This window comes from Phocoena sinus, chromosome 1 (assembly GCF_008692025.1).
Source record: "Phocoena sinus isolate mPhoSin1 chromosome 1, mPhoSin1.pri, whole genome shotgun sequence".
Lineage (NCBI taxonomy): Eukaryota > Metazoa > Chordata > Mammalia > Artiodactyla > Phocoenidae > Phocoena > Phocoena sinus.
Window position 1 is genome coordinate 120,461,162 of NC_045763.1, and position 17,571 is coordinate 120,478,732.

The 17,571-nt window shown below is 38.3% G+C and overlaps 1 protein-coding gene across 1 annotated transcript in view; it reads right to left on the minus strand.

The window, feature by feature from the left end:
- Positions 1–690: 690 nt before the first annotated feature.
- RGS5 (regulator of G protein signaling 5) overlaps positions 691–17,571 on the minus strand; it is a 52,690-nt gene continuing 35,809 nt past the window's right edge. The window contains exons 4-5 of the mRNA XM_032645065.1: positions 9,966–10,132; positions 691–5,810 (exon numbers count right to left, since the gene is read on the minus strand). Coding sequence (XP_032500956.1) covers positions 5,649–5,810; positions 9,966–10,132 — 329 coding nt within the window. The 3' untranslated portion in view covers positions 691–5,648. The remainder of the gene's footprint in view (positions 5,811–9,965; positions 10,133–17,571) is intronic.

Sequence of the window (17,571 nt, forward strand, 5' to 3'; positions counted from 1 at the left end):
GAATAGATGGTACTGAAATGATCCATGGTGATTGCATCTACATTAAATATACCTAGGCTTCATGGGAACTGTGAGTGAGAACTTAGAAACTGTCACAGGCCAAGCAGACATTCTCTAATCTCTCAATTCCTCTCTCCCATTCTCCCTTCACATGGATTCTCATCATTGTTTCTCTCTGTAAACTGATTCTATTCATGCCTCTTTCTGTATACAAACTTTCCCTTTCATCCAATCCCAACCCCACTAGTTGTATAATCTGAGGCCATTACCTAAGCTATCTGAGCACCAAATCTAAGGTCATAGAATTGAGTTGCTTGCAGTGGCACATGGATTTCAGATCTTTCACCAGTGCAGGAAGAGAAAGGAATAACTATACTCACTGAATATTGCAGGGTCCAAATGGTATAATGTGCTCAGTCAATGCTAACAGTGAATACCTGCATCAATAAGTTGTTGCCATCTGAATCCAAGGGAAAGTAGTAAACAGAGTGTATGGATATTGGGCACTTTGTATCTCCCTTTCTGAGTTTAGTCTGTCAGGCTGTATTACAGTTGATATTTATTAGGAGAGGGATCCTCCCAACTGATCAAGGACTCACCTGGTATAAGGAGCGAAGTGAATAACAAGCCTACCTTAAGATAGAGTTTCATATCAAGAATGTTCAGGAGTCAAGAAGGACTCATATGAGGTTATTATATAGATATATATTTAATATAATATATGTGATTGTGGTTACAGATACATATTTGGTGCTTTATCAAGAAGTATGAGTTACATAGTATACAACGTATTGGTTACAAAGTTAGAAGATAAACACATTGTTTCTAAATGAAAAACTTATAGGATAAATGCTGACAAATGGCTTTCCAAACCTTTCATTTCTACACCTTTCTCTGGGCTGGTCTCCTGAAGATGAGTTGCGAGTTGCAGTATTCTTAAAAAATTTAGTCCCCCCAAATTCTAATAACATATGACATGAAAAGAACTTTTGGCAAAAATTATCCAGATTACTTCTCTCCATAGGAAAAGTTTTCAGCATTTCCCATTGTTTTGTCTATGCCTTAGTTTATACATTTTCCTAGATAGTGAGTTAAATGCTTTTAATTGTGTTCATTATTAGATAACAGTGGTTAGACTCAACTATTTAAAATGTATCCTCATACAGGGGGAGAAAAGAAATGGAGATATAGGTGTGAGACAGAAAGGAAAATTGTCTCAGGTGAAAAAACAAGAGGCTTATCAAACTGGATATAAATGTTGGTTTTGTAGCTTCTCTACTAGAAATGATTATTATTAAACTGTGAGGTGAGGATAATATTCCAAAGTTCGGGTTGTCTGTCTTTTTCCCTTTACTCTCTGCTATGAGTTTCCATTCAAAGCTACAAATGTCTCTGTTGGAAGTCTTGATCTTTTCAGTTTCAGTATGCTGGGGAGAGCCTTTCTTTGGATATCTATTGCTCTGGTCGGCCATATAACCTATTTGAATGAAAATATGTTTAGCACAATGAGTAGTTGCTAAATTGCTAAAGAGCCTTATCCAAGGCAAGAATTGAACACAGTCTTATAGAATGGAGAGCCTGGAAAACCCATACACTGAGATGTATCAAGACATCGTGTCCAGAACCTACAGAGAGTTGCCTGGCCCTTGGGTTTGGACATTTGGATGTTAGAAACTGGGTTCTCCATGCTCTGCTCTCTGGCACATGCAAGCCCACTGGGGAAAGAAAATCTTCCATGTTTCTTCTTTTATCTAATCAAGAATCCCTAGGATACTAAAATGGATTTTCACATCAATCTGCATTGTTAGTCAAGAAAAGCCTTCCTGCAAGTCTTGGTGGTGACAGCAGAAATGATTTGATTTTCAATCAAGTGGAGCTGCTCTTAAATGTCTCCTAGTGAATGGTCTCACTTTGTAGGTCTGGGCACTTACTTCTTTACCACTTCCCATCTCTCCTTTCCCCCCTTTCTTTTCTCATGACCCTATTTCTCACAAACTTGCTAAATTACCAGGAAACAAGGAAAATACCCTGCTAGAGGGAATGATTTCAGGGATAAAAATGATTCCTCTGAAATATGATAGCCTTTGAAATGATTCTCAAATTATCAAATTTGTGATGGGACGGATAGCTTGACAAAGCCCTGGCAGAGGATGTTCATTAGTTTACCAATTGAGTTACTAATGGTCAAGTTTTTATTGAAACTTCTGGATATCTATTATTCTTTGGGAAATAATAACAAGTCCACCCTGTTGAAAGGGAGTGTATACAGAGAGCACATCAACCAAGCATAATCCATGGCTTTGTAGAGGACAAAAGTAAAAACAATTTCTTTAACAACTTCTTCTCTTTATGCACTAAAAACTGAAATCTGCTTAAAGCATAATTTATACCATAGAGAATTAGAGTACATAGGTGGTATGGGGAGTGGGGCACAAAATGTTTTCATAAATTTGATTCTATCGATTGGAAAGCAAAGTTACTGAAACACCTCAGTTCTGCATTTCAGAAGGTGTCTATCTGAGAGAAAGAAAATGTGTATGTGTGTGCATGTGTGTGTGCGTGTGTGTGTAGGGAGTTGTTCACAGGAACAAGCATTGCTTTAGCAGGTGAGCATGGAACACAGCCTCCTAATTTACTCTGAGAGTCTGTCTTTTTCTTCTGGTCAAGTTTAGATCCTAATCAGACACCAACCACAACCACAAACTATATCAAACCCAGGCAGAAAAACAGGTTATGGTGGTTACCTGACCTACCTACCAATCTTAGGTTTCTCTCAAGGATGAGAAGCATATACTCCTATTCCCATTGACTACCTCTCTACATTCCAGATTCACTTATGACTGTTACATTTTCACAAGGGAGGAAAATGTCAGCACCACAGGGCTCGCTCCTGCATTGAGTTTCATACTTTCCCAGGCAATTTACTCAAGGGAGAGCGGGGAGGAAGGGGAGGAGGCAAAGGGAGTGATAAACAGATGTTACACATTTTTCTTTCCTGGAAAGATCATCCCAGTTTTCCTAATTTCCCAAAATTTAAAAGAATGTTTATTTTGTTTATGTTACTATGGCAACTTCTAGCAGCTCAGGGTTTTTTTCTAAGTTTAAAAACATCAAAGATTTCAAAGAATTTTCTAGGGCAATTTTTATACATTTGCTTTTTCATTTTGGGCTGTGATATTTGTACTCCTTTTAATTTTATTATTTAGAAGAGTGTGTGTGTGTGTGTGTGTGTGTGTACTGCTTTAAATTTAAAATCATATTTACATATATATTACATGTCACCGGTTGACTGCAAGGCATTCATGCTTCTTGTAGCCTTTACAGCATTGCCCTCCTGGTGCTTTTCCTGCCCCTCTGCCCCCTGGGTTCAGCTTATGAAAAGGTGAAGGTCCTTCTTATCCTCCACTGACAAGTCTACCCACTTACATAGGATGTGCAGTCAATTTGTGAATACAGTCAGTCCGAGTCTTTGTCATATCAACCATCTTGGTGAACTCTGTAATCTCTAGTTAATTCTCTGGGTATTTTCAAACATTTTGCTCTTTCAAATAATATGAATAAAATATTTGAAATATTAATGACATGAAAATTTTTCTTAAAAATGTTTTGGCATTCAAGAAAAACATAACTCACCTAGATTCTTCAGTTCTTAAATTTTCTAGCTGCATTAGCAAGTAAAGGATTGGTGATTTTATACTGATCTGGGGCAGCATAGACAGATGCTAAGGATGGCTGTGCTGGGAATTCTTGTTGTGAGTTGCTTGTCACTCCTACATGAATAGACATGGTGGGAACTTCTTTTTCATGCTCACAATGTTGGTCTGGCCTAGCTGTCGACTGCTTGATGACGGAGATTCTTTGAAGTGAGCAATACTGACAAATATGAATGAACTCATACCAGACTAGCAAGAGTTGGCAGTAGACCCAGTCACTCCGACCCATTTTCAGAGTTTGAAATGGCAAGTATTCAGGAAGGGCACATTAGCCTTTGAAATAAAAAAAAAAAAAAAAAGAAAAAAAAAAGAAAACCCAGCAAATACAGTCAGTGTTTACTCAAAGAATACAGTCATATAGTTGCTTCACTTTCAGTACTCTTAGGAATTAAGTGGATAAATGGGCTACAAACATGTGAAACTAGGAGTGTGTGAAAGAAAAAAAGAAACAAAAAGAGTAAATACAAGACTAAACAATGTAGTCTTCTACTTAAACATTTCAGATTTTTATTAGTCCTTTAAAAGTTACTTGTTTAGTTAACTCAGTGTCCTCACCTTGGTTATATTCATACATAGTTTGACTCTATTACTAGATTATGTAAATCATTGTTTAATCAAATCTACTAAAGATAAGAAAAAAATTCTAGCAAGACTTATAATAATGAAATACAGAATTAAAAGTTTAAACCTACTAAAAGTACCATGGCTTATCAATTGGTTGTGTGTAAGGCATGTGAGGGGTATAAATGTGCATTTTGACTATAAATACAATTCACTAATGCAGGGAGCAAAATAGGGAGGGAAGTGAGGGGTTGCTAAAAGATCAGATTATTTTGCAAAATGCAGGGTACTTTAAAATTTTATCTCACTTAGAACGTCTCTGCATTTAGTCAAATTAAGTTTTCCAAAGATAATTAGGTGTTTTAAAGATAATCGTCTTTTACTAAACAAACTGATGGCATCATAGGACAACTAACTATTTTAGGCTTGACAAGATTTTCCCATCTTAGTGTACAGCCCTCTTGATATTGAGGTGGGAGACCACTGCAATGAGTAGCAACTGTTTTATATGATTGGAGTCAGAAATTTTGGAATTTTATACTCACACGAATTTTAAACAATTTGAAAATTGAAACTTTGTGCCTACATGCTAGAGGCATAGATACATGTATAAAGTAGTCCCTTGTCAATCTCAGGTCATTGATTTAATACAGAATTTCGTAACTTTATGCATGGGAAGGTATGAGGGAAGTATAGGGAAAGAAGTTATATGGATGGCGTTCAGATCGATTTTATATAAACACAGCATATTTATGTATCTATATCTCTTGTTTATAATCTCTATCTAACACAAAGATGCTCTCAGAAGAAGATCAATATTTTTTAACAACGTATTTGCTTAAAAAATCCAATAGTGGCTCTGCCTCATAAAATTCTTAGCAACTTTTACTAACCAAGTTCAGAAATAATGAGAGGGGTGACCCCCTCATGGATCAGAATTTTTTTAAAAATGAGATCCATTAGTTTCAGTTGAAACTGGTCTTTCCACATCCACATTCTTCTTCATACCAATTTAGGGGGAGATCCATTACCTAAACCAAATGGACCTACATTCAATGATATCATATTCTTATCTTATATTTCCTTTGATAGATTTTTTTTCTGTCATTCTGATTGAGTTTCACAACAACATACAAGAGTAGAGCTTAATTAAGATTGGGGGCAGGAAGAGGAAATTGGAAAAGGAAGGCATTTGGGCAATAGATAAACATCCAAAACAATGTGGGCAAAGGAGGAAGCAACACTCTCTGGCGTTTTCCGTTTGAGAGTCTTTGAGCAAAAGCTGCTATAGGAAAATATGTGGGTTGCTGGAAAGTGCAGGGTTATTGTGGAGGAAATAACTGTCAGGATGATTCTCACAGACCAACTACATTGCTACTTGATGAACTCCTGATAAAACCCAGAGCGCACAAAGCGAGGCAGTGAATCCTTTTCCATCAGGGCATGGATTCTTTTCTGGGCCACATCAAAGCTGCTTGGGGAAGGTTCCTCCAGGTTCTTCACTGTGATGTCCTTCGTGAAATGATCAATATTCACCTATGAGACAGGAAACAGGGTCACTGAGGCAGACAGGTTGTGGGATTTGAGGAGGGGTTGGGAGAGAAGTGGAATTTCTCACCAGTATAACACACGAGGGGAAGAGAGTCATAGCAAGTGAGAAATATCATTTCTATTTTATATGCAGTGGGGTAAGGCAACTTCAACAAATGCTTCAACAAACGCATGACTCAGATTAAGATCAACCAGTGTTAGACACCCACTGTTAGAAACAAGCAGCCAACACATGCAGACCTCATATAATCCTCACAATAACCCTAAGAATGAGTCTTTCCTTTTGTAGGGGAAAGATAGATAGATAGATAGATAGATAGATATAGGTAGAGACTTCTTCAAGATCACAGAACTAATAAATGTATTTGAATGCAGAGACTCTGAATTTGAATCCAAGTATCCTGATGCCTAATCCCACAATCCTCCTACCACAGCATTTGGTTTCACACCTAGTGGGGAGAATGAAGAGAGAGAAAGAACTTCTGACCAGGAATCCAAGACCTTTTGTGTGGTTCTCGAAGAACAAAGAAATTTGGTCTTTTCCTGAAACTGAGTGGGAAACAATGGTTCTAACGCAACAATAATAACAATAGCAGCTAATACTTAATGAGTGAGGAGAGCTTAACTTTTACAGGCACTGTGCTATGAATTCGTTGAATCTTACAACTCTAGAAGGCAATACTGACACCTACATTTGACACCCGAGGGACAGAAATGTTAAGTGACTTGCCCAAGATCATAAGTGGTAGGGAGAAAACTCAAAAGCCCAGCAATGTTGCTTTTACCCAGTAGACTGCAGTGTTGGAAGGCATTATGACGTATTTGTCCTGAATGCAGGGCTACTACATCGAGCCATTCCCAGGGACACCATTCACGTTAGGGTCCGCGTAAATGGCCCCTGGAGTTGTACAGTGTACAACGTGCCTGGGCTTGTCTGAGTATGATTTGAGAGAAATCACGTTGTATATTTCAATGACTCTTAAGGAGTCTGCATGTAAAAGAGAAACAAATCAACCAATAATTTTGAATTGGAACATGAGAAAATGTTTTAGGTCTCTCCTGGGCTGCTAGAAGTTCTTGATACTGAGAAAAGCTATTTGGGCTCAGAGAATTATGAAGCAGCTTTAGGTCAGAGTCAGGGACAAAGACATGATTGGGGAGTACCAGGCCAGAACACACAGGAGTGACTGTGACTGGAGGTCCAGGATGAAGTGAGTTGAGGCTATGACATGTTTTCCACAGACGAAAGGGGCCTGTGTGCTTTATGCAGGAATGGCAGAAGACTATACAGGAGGCACTGGAAACAGCCTCGGAGGTGAGGTAGTCTGACTCCTGCCTTCACGGGTGAAGACTCCGAGACCCAGAGAGGTCGTTACAGGCCCACAAACAGCTAGTGAGGGACAGAAGTGAGGCTATCATGTATATTTCTCTATTCTCAGTCTGTTATTCTTCTCGCCACGCGAAAGCAATGTTTCTTCCTTCTTTTAAATATATGCTGAGCTAGGTGGGCAGCCTTACTCAAATAGTTGCATTTCTAAAAATTATAGAATTATCCCTTAATCCTATTTTTTAAAGAAGTGATGTATTTAAAACTTTCTAACACATTGTATACACCAGCAAAAACAGCTATTTATCTTATAAGTTTTATGTGCATGGGCTCCTCTAATGAATCATTTTGATATATACTCATCCGTTTACTAGAGAGCCAAGAAAATATTTTTCATTAATTTAAAATATGGACAGTTGACAATCTGCAGTATACGAGTTTTCTACTTATTGAACTATGCAGGGTCACTTCTCTTTTTTTAATCTTAGTTCCAATTTTTTTACAACTGTATCTCTCCTTCAGTTCCTTATCTTAAAGAACTGAGGTGAACATTCAGAGAAAGAAAATTTAGATTACTATTTGCCTGGGTCAATTTGTTTTATAGGTCAATCTGCTGGTCACCAAAATGAAATAGTAAATTTGGGGGTCAAAATACAAGAGTTGGAGAATTTTAAAAATAACAGCTACAATTTATTAAACATCCTCTAGGTACACATACATATATGTGAGATGATTGCGGTTAAGGTAACTGAGAATTAGAGAGCTTTAGTGAGAAACTTGCCCAAAGGTACACATTGAGAAAGGTCTGGGTTGGGACATCTGCACCCATTCATCTCACAAATATTCACTGAATGTTTATTATGTGTCAGGAGTGAGATTCACATTCTCTCTGATGCCCAGCTCAGAGACTGGAGGCCAAGGCTATTTTATTTTGAGCTCACAGGCCCTCATAATGAGGGTCACCATTTGTGTGTTCTAGTAACTCAGCCAGGGTTTTGTTTATTTTGAAACTTCATTTTTTTTTTTTTTTTTTTTTTGCAGTACGCAGGCCTCTCACTGTTGTGACCTCTCCCGTTGCGGAGTGCAGGCTCCGGACGCGCAGGCTCAGCGGCCATGGCTCACGGGCCCAGCCCCTCCGCGACATGTGGGATCTTCCTGGACCGGGGCACGAACCCGTGACCCCTGCCTCAGCAGGCGGACTCTCAACCACTGCGCCACCAGGGAAGCCCTTGAAACTTCATTTTTAATGTCTCATATTTTCATGATAAACACCAATGTTCTAGTAAGGAACCTCGAGAACAAAGTTTTCCTGGAGCTCAAAGCAATAGTCCAGATGGGTCTCCACGATGTGCAGACATTGCAACAAATCCTAGACTTCTGTAAATAGGAATGATGTTGGTAGGAAGATAGGCTGGAAATGGAAGATCAGTTGAAGTCAGGAAATGGGTGTCAAATTTAATACCAATCTCCTTGGTAACATCACAAATAGAGATTCCACGTGGGTAGAAGAATAATGTCCCAGCACAAAAGGCATCAGAAGTAGGGGAAGTTAACATATATGCATAGGGTGGGAGCCTGAGGAGTAGAGCAGGAGATCTGGATAAGATTCCACAGCAAGGCTAAGTCCAGTTCCATCTTAGGACTCTCAGTTTCTCCACCTTGACCCATGGTGCTCTATACTCTCATGCTCCTGACCTCCACGTCCTGTGTCATGGAGGGAGCTCATCTCTTGGTATTAGGTATATAATTTGTCCATCCATTCAAACATATTTATCTTTCAAAAAGGATCAGTGATGAATAATGCATTACCAAAGGAATAAATACCAAATGGTGGGACCTCAAGAGTCTAGAGCACCTGAGAGAGAAAAAGGGTATTGGGGTTTTCCCCTCTCAAATAATCTGAAGTTAATTACTGCCTACCTAGAGGGTTTGCTCAGATCACCCCTGTGATTGACCCAAAATCTTGATGAAATGCTTGATGCCCAGATTGGATTATGGGGTGCAATGTGAAATTAGTGACCTGACCAAAACACGATGAACAGGTCTTGCTGAGGCCATCCTGAATTCCACAGAAAGCCTTTTCAATTCAGTTTCATAAACAGCAAAGGGCAGATAAACTACCCCAAATCCTCTTTGAAATCAACACACATCTTGTCTTTAGCAGTCAGTTAATGGTACATTGTCTTCTGACATCTCTCACTATTATCTTGTAATCATTTGATTTTTGTAAGTAGAAACCCTGTTTCCCCTGACTAGAGTGTAAATGGAAAAGGCCTGGGGGAAACAACGGGATGGGAGAGAATAGAAGAGAAAAGAGAGAGTTTTCATAAAAAAAGAAAGGGAAGGGAGGAGAAGGGGAAGAGGAAGAGAGAAGAAATTAAGTGGTAGAAACATTCAGTAAGCATTCATCAGTTCAAATGCTGAGATATACATTTTCACGTCCGCTCTTTAATTTCATCCTCACAACAATCCTGCAGAAATAGTCTTCATTACCCTCATTTTTCCCAAAGAAAGAAACCAAGTTCAGACAGACTCAATAATTTATCTAAGATCATGCAACTGGTATCATTCTGACTTGCGATTACATACTACTGAAAAGAGACCCATGATTGCTTAGAAAGTGACCTAAACAGAGTTCAAGTTCATACCTGCTCGACGGCATTGCTCTGCCTTTCCACTCAGTAGGCGCTTACGAAAGGTGGCCCACTCTCAAATAGGAATAGCCTGTGGCTGGAAAGTGTACCGCAGTCGGGAATCCTTCCTGGGAAGTTGTTGAGCTGACCACACTCACCCACCTTCCCATCAGGACCAACCTCTTTAGGAGCCTCCGCTTGGATGAATTCTTCATAAATTTTCTTTGCCTTCTCAGCCATCTTGACAGGGGACTTGATCTTCTTGTAATCCTCACAGGCCATCCAGAACTCAAGGTTTTCCTCACTAAATTCAGACCTCAGGAAACTTTTGAAACTGGCAAGTCCGTCTAGCAAGGAAAAAGGTTATTTGAGGAAATGTATTCACCCTATCTATCTATCTATCTAACACTATATCCCACGTTGTAGCCTAGGTTTATTTACTATATATTCCTGTCATTTATGCCATAACCTTACAAAAGTTAACTCATTTGCTCCTCATTACGAATCTATTTTACAAGTGAAGTCAGAGAGATCAAGTAACTTGCCCTTAGTTAACCAGCTGGTAAGTGGCAGAGCTGGGATTCAGATGCAGACAGTCTATACTTAGGTGATGAAGGTTTACCTGTATACAACATCCAGGGACACTGTGAACACTAATGCCATTCTGGATACTTATCACTTACCAAAAGAAAAAAATACATTTAAAACTTGATTTGGTAGTGTAAGTAACATTAATGTTGATTCTCGTGTATGGACTACTTGCAGTCTTTCTGTTTTTCTACAGATGATTTTTGAGCAAATATCATGTTCTGGGAATTATGGTAAGTAAGATAGACATGGTTCCGGCCCTAATGATGTTTATAGATCCTGGGGGAGGTAGAAAAGAAAATGAAGAAACACACACAAATAAATGTACACAGCAAAAGAAAACCATACGAAAGATAGTAACAGAAGGGGTCCTAACCTCGTTTTAGGTTTAGGGAAAGCCTCCATGAGAAAGTGACATTTCATTTGAGACCTGAAGGAGGAGTGGGAAGGGGCCCAATGAAGTCACCACTTGCAGAGTATTTACTATGTCCGTCAATTATACATCAGTCTATAAACATATTAAATTCAGTATAATTATAACTACTGTGATTCTGTTTTCAGTGCACTGTTGTTCCTGTAGAATATATTTCAGCTTATAATTTAAATATATATACATCTATATATGAATATCTATCTATCTATCTATCTGTCTATCTATCTATCTATCTATTAGAGATTCTTGGGCCTGATCCTTTTGTTTTCTTTTTCTTTCCTATCCCTCCAGCTCTAACCTCCAAAGTGGTAGATAAGTAGAAGGCAAGGTCAGGATTTAGGAAGGCACTGGAGAGGAACAAAGGAAAAATCACTCTTTATCTTCAATATTTTCTTCCTTTTAAAGCTGTCTCTCTCTCTCTCTCTTTATATATATATATATATATATATATATGCTTTTTTTTAAACCCAAATTCTAACAAATGCATATGTACTGAGAGAGAATCCATGTCCATTTACTATGTAGGGAAAGTAGATTTCTAAAGGAAGGAGAGAAAATTCTAGTTTTCCACAGACTGTATCACAATTACAGACATGCCTCTCAGGGCAGAAGGTTGGACTGACTATAATCAGTACATCAGGGTCCACCTTTCCAACTTGTTCCCCATCAGGAGACACTTCTTCAATTCATTAGTTTTACTTGCAGACATATTCATGTACTGAATTCATTTCCTTTGACCTAATTTCTATCTATTTCCCTTCCCCTTGAGTATTTCTCCCTACTCCTTTTTATGGACTCTAAATTATCATTCATTAGTCATTGCTTAATACATCGATTTCATACAATATGCACAAAATGTGATGATTAAGCCTGAAATATATGGTTGTCTTTTTTCAATTTTCCTTCTGTGCATTTTTATTGTCTTCATACCCCTCACAGTTCCCTGAAACTGTGTTCAGTTCTAAAGAAACAGAATGACTAAGTTATAATTAATTGGATTAGGGTCACCAGTGATTCTGAATCCAAACAAGACACTTTGCATTTTAATCCCCTCTCCCTGTACTTAACCTAAAACCATTTTTTATTGATCAACACCTAAAAATATATTGGGAAGTGATGGTAGGTATGATAAACAATTTTCTCTAGAAACCCAGCTAGAAGAATTACTTTGAAACCACTTGATAATGTTTACCTCGTTAACATCAGATGTATTTTCCCTCTCTCTCTGCCCATATTTCCCACCATATTTCCGGCACTATTTGTTATCATTTAGTGGCACTGGAGTCAATGGTACATGCTGAAAGAAGAAATAACCCCCGAATTCTCTCTCTATCATTCTTAAAGTTTTCATTGTTTCTTAAACAAAAGGTGTCAGGTAATCTTTGTTGAAATGAGAAAATTCCCAGGCACTTTCTAGCTACCGGGAAATGACGATAGGAATGAAGTCTTATGAGCGCCCACACAATCAGGTCTAAGATTGTAGACAAAGCAATAACTTCACAGAATAAGTCTGGGCCAATTTATTCTCATTAGTCCCATGTCCCCACAACATGGTGATTCAGGCACTCTGAATCACCCTCTCCACATCTTTGAAAAAGGTAGAGATAAAATTCTAGTCCTCAGAAACATTGTTATTTATGACCTGAGGATACATTCCAGGATTCCACAGCAATGTTAACATTTACCATACATTTACCAAGTCGTCCGATACAGAAAATGCACTTGGAAAATAACTTTCCAGTGTATTGAGTCCATTTCCTGGGTACTGGTTTCATCATTCTCTTGAATCCCATGATGTTATCTCAAGGCTTTTTGTCAATGTACGCACTCTCGATCAAGACTCGTAAAGTGGATTTATTATTTATTTATTGGTCTGGGAGATGATTAAAGCTATTCTTTCTCTCATCTGGATTTTGAGGATTCTCTAGAGGGTCCCCTCCTAGGACCCTCTAACGCCACTCCCCAGATGATTTCTCCTCCTTAACCTCTGGTTTTCTACTGGTCCATTCCTCAGAGACCCTGAGGAATTCCCATTACCCCTGAGGAAGTCCTCTTGGGTCAGAGTCAAATCTACTCTAGGCCAAAGTCTCTATTCTGCGAGGAACACACATGTCTTCTTTGCCTCACATTATTCCCCTGCCCACTCCACACCCCAGTAGAGTCCTCAGTACACAGCCCTGAAAAATCCCTACATTATTCCTTGCTGAGCCCACACAGAGCCTCAAAATACCATTCCACACACATCTTCGGGCATCCTTTTCCTAAGAAGTAGATGAAGCCCACCTGATCTTCTGGTCTGGTGGCAACACTCTGGGTTGTGACCCACATTATAATCCCAGAGCTGGCCCTAATGAGTGATGTCACTTTTGACGTGCCTGTAAAATAAAATAACAACCCTGCCAAAGAACAAAATGAAACCACCTATAAAACCACTTTAAAAATAAAAAGAGTATAAGACAAATCCAAGTCCAACTGTTATAAAGGAAAAAATTGCTGAAAAGTAGATTAGCACAAATCTCTTCTCCTAGAGGAAAAATAGTGAAACGTTACTGATAGTTGATAAATACCATTTCATAGTTTACTTTCAAAGCATGGACTCTAGAGCTAAGAGTGCCTGGAGGTTGATGCTCGCAAACCACACTACTACAGTAACTTGGGCAAGTAATCTAACCTCTCCAAGCCTCAGTTGCCACATCTGGTAAGTGGGGTACTAATGGAAACTACCTGACAGGGTGGTTATAAGGGTTAAATAATTCATGGAAAGCTCTTACATGATGTTGAACATAATGATAGCTCAATAAATGCTGACTTTCATCATTATTATTCATGCCCAATTTAAAAGTAATCTTTATCACCATTCAAAACCCAACTCAAATGTTGCCTCATATACAAGGTAGTCTTTACCCAGTACCTCCAACTTGCTGTTGAGGATTTTTAGCATCATAAGAGGAGAGATCACTTTCTCGGTTTTGGTTGGGATTATTTGCTTCTATGGCTATCTTTCCCAGGAGGCTGTTGACGATTTGAGTTCAAGGTTTGAGTTTCATTTATCTTTGCCCTTCTTTTGAAAACATCCCACCTCCTAGTCTAAATCTGTGGGCCTAACATTTAATAGAGGTTCACGCTGAATAAAATAAGACCCATTGAGACAAAAGTTTCCTCTCAAGCGTCAAAACTGAAAAATACAAACATTAAGGAAAAATAAAATGACTGATTTGGCTATTGCTGTAGCAAATAGCAAGTTACCTAAGCTCTCTATGTCTCAGTTCCCTTTTCTGAAAAAAATACGGATTGTTTTTGTACGTAAGTCCTAAAATTATTGAAATCGTTAGATAAACTAATAAATGCAAAGTGCATAGGGCAGTGCCTGGCACATGGTGAATAATAAATGCAAGCTATTGCTTTTATTGTTATAATTGTTGCTTTAAAGGGAATTGTGGCTACCAGTGAGTAAGATGATGGTAAGTATGAGCCAGAAAAGAGAAGGGAGAAAATTGGAAACAAAAGAAGAGAAGCAGAAGGAGAATGCAAAGACGGAAACAAAAAGAGGAGCCAGGAGCCAGGCTATTCCATTCCCCATGCAAGAGTCCAAATCTCAAGCGTGTCTCAAGGAAATGTTCTGACATTTTGGAACTCCTGGGGCAAAAAGATTCACATAAAAACTTTGCTACTACTGGACTGTGTTTCATTCTTCGTCTGCTCCTAAAGACAGTCGTGTGGAAGCGTTTAATGTCACTGTCTTATTTAAACTCCCACGTGCAATCTGTTTTTGTGTTTAAAAAGCAATACACCAGTTATGTGCCCCATGGACCTTCAAAAAGCAAACAGATGGTGCCATATATAAAACTGAAGACAAGAACGTAAGAACAACTGCTGTTCTTTCAGAACAGAGTCGAATACACTGGGCTATTAAAAACTATTTTTCATAGGTTCATTAGGTAATGCCTATTAGGTTTTAATAGGTTTAATAGGTGATTATCTTGTAATAGCCTATAACAGAATATAATCTGTACAAAATGAATCATTCTGTACACAATGCAGTATTGTAAAGCAACTATATTTCAATAAAAAAAGATTTTTAAAAACTGAGGAAAGGAAGAGAGGAATCTTGTGGAAGGGAAGAGATTGAGTAGCAGCTTAACTGTCCTTTTTTTAAGAGGTTTGGTACCAATTGATTTCATTTCCACTCAAGAAAATTTAAGAAAAATGTGGATTTAAGAAATGCTTGGGGAACTGAATCAATACCTTACATTAGCACAAGAGAATGCCAAATGTTCCTCATAAATCAGCAAATATGCCATTCCTTGAGGTTAAATGATTTAATTTATCAAATCAAACATGGAAGAGGGGATTGTGAAGTTTTAAATACGCATTTTTCTAATGTATCTTTCTTCATTACCTATTCTGCATCAATCACAGCTAATGTCAGAACTATCATAGTTCTGGTTATAGACCGTTAGTTTTTGCAGATTCAAATAAGAGTATCTCATAAGAACTGAGCTGCCAAAGTTTGGCTTAAAAGTTATTCACGGTGCACGAAAGCTGGTGTTTGGGGAAATAGGTCAAAAATTGTTTCTTTAGGGATTCCCTGGTGGCGCAGTGGTTGGGAGTCGGCCTGCCGATGCAGGGGACACGGGTTCGTGCCCCGGTCCGGGAGGATCCCACATGCCGCGGAGCGGCTGGGCCCGTGAGCCATGGCCGCTGGGCCTGCGCGTCTGGAGCCTGTGCTCTGCAACGGGAGAGGCCACAACAGTGACAGGCCCGCGTACCGCAAAAAAAAAAAAAAAAAAAAAAAAAAAAAAAAAATTGTTTCTTTAGGTTGACGGTGTTGGGGTAGAATTACTTGGGCATGCCTGTCATTCCACTAGTCCTCTTCTAGAAATAGCTGGACAGAGGGCAGCAGAGACAAAGTGGCAAGAGACAGACACAGCAAAAGGGAGAGTCATAGAAGCAGAGATAGAGGGCAAAATGGAAAGAGAGGAAGAGACAGAGACACAGAACAGAGAAACAGAGGCAGAGGGAGGGAGAAGCTGTCTTATTCGCTCATGGAATCACCTCCCATAGAGCATGGCACTCTTTTGTTTCTGTGAGATCTCTGTATCCATACCAGAAACCCTCTTTTTCATTCATGCTAGCTTGAATGGATAGATATATTCTCAAGGAAAGAATTTTGACTAGAACAGTTATCAAATGCTTTTCCTTTTGTTGCTTGGGGAAATCACCCAAGTCTTAAAAGTGTTAATTACTTAAGAGGATAATGATGTGGAACTTAAGAACACACATATATATACACAGACATATACTATATATATAACATATATAGTATATATAATTTTAAAATATATCTAATTAAATAAAACATTGTGAATTTTATATATATTTACACACCCATGCATATACATATTTCCCCTCTAAGAAGCAGAAAATATTATTGTGAGACTCTCCGGCCTCAAGCTCACATCATGAAAATCATCTATTTGCAAGCTGAAGAACTTCAGTCCCTCAACAAATGCTAAGGTGTTAACACCAACTGCCTCTGGCTAACTTATAGTTAAGTTCTCCTGAAAGCCTGAAATATGTGAACATGTGGCCCTAAGGATTAGTATGACTGAAAAGGATTTTATATGGCCGCATAAATATATATCCTTCTCTTTAATGGTTTTAAAAGCATGGAAATGGTTCTGCTAATTCTCAGGTTTGTTGACAGTAGCAAAAAATACCTGTACCCAGGGTACTTAGAATTCATAATATATAATATGTCATCTGTCAGGTTGCTACTGGCCCTAAAACCACTGTGTAACACAATAAGTAAGTCAACTGATAAACATAAATATTTTTCTCCTAGTTGTCTTCATGGAACTTCTGTGTCCTAGAAGAATAATGAAGTCATTCATTAACCCAGTTATTCAATAAGCATTCGTGGAACACTTTATATGTATCAGGACTGGGTACTCTGTTTAACACAAGAAATAAAAAAGAAAATTAAAAATGGATAATATTGAGAAAGTTCCAAATCAGAGGCTTTGGTGTTCTGCCTCCAAATATAAGATATTGATTCTGTCACAGGTAAGCAGATTACCTCACCAAAAACAAGAAATAAAAAACGTTTGTATACAATTCAACATACATTCTTTGCTATGTGGTCTGTGTCTATTAATCTTGATGGTCCTGTGGGAAATATTTTTTAAATTCTTATTTTTGCAAAGCATTTAATAAAGTTTTATATTCTATCTTGTGATGAAAATGGAAAAATATGGGTTAGAGATCTTACATTGAATCCTATTTTTAGAGTGAACGATTCAACAAATATTTGTTTTCCTATTACTGTGCACTTCCTGTTGTGAAATTATCCAGAAGAAAAAGACTAAATCCTGGCTGTCAATGAGCTTATAATCTGTCATAGGAGGGAGACGGCTATGATCAGAGTACAATGTAGCAAGTAACAGCGGCATAAAAATGTGCAGACAAATTGCACTGGAACCTCAGAGGGAAGATAAATCATTCCGAACGGTCAAGGAAGACTAGGCATTTAGTATTTAGATTCACTTTTATAGGAGAGGAGAATTTCAACAGACAGAGATATGAATACAAAGTATTCCAGCCAAAGGGAATGCATGTAGAAATCCTATATGGAGGGGAGAACAGTTCAATTTGACTGCAGACCAGCCAGCCATATCATCACTATTATGGAGAATCCTAAACATTGGAAATTTGAACTTGATACTTTAGGCCTGGGAATCAGTAAGGATTTTGTATTGGGGAAAG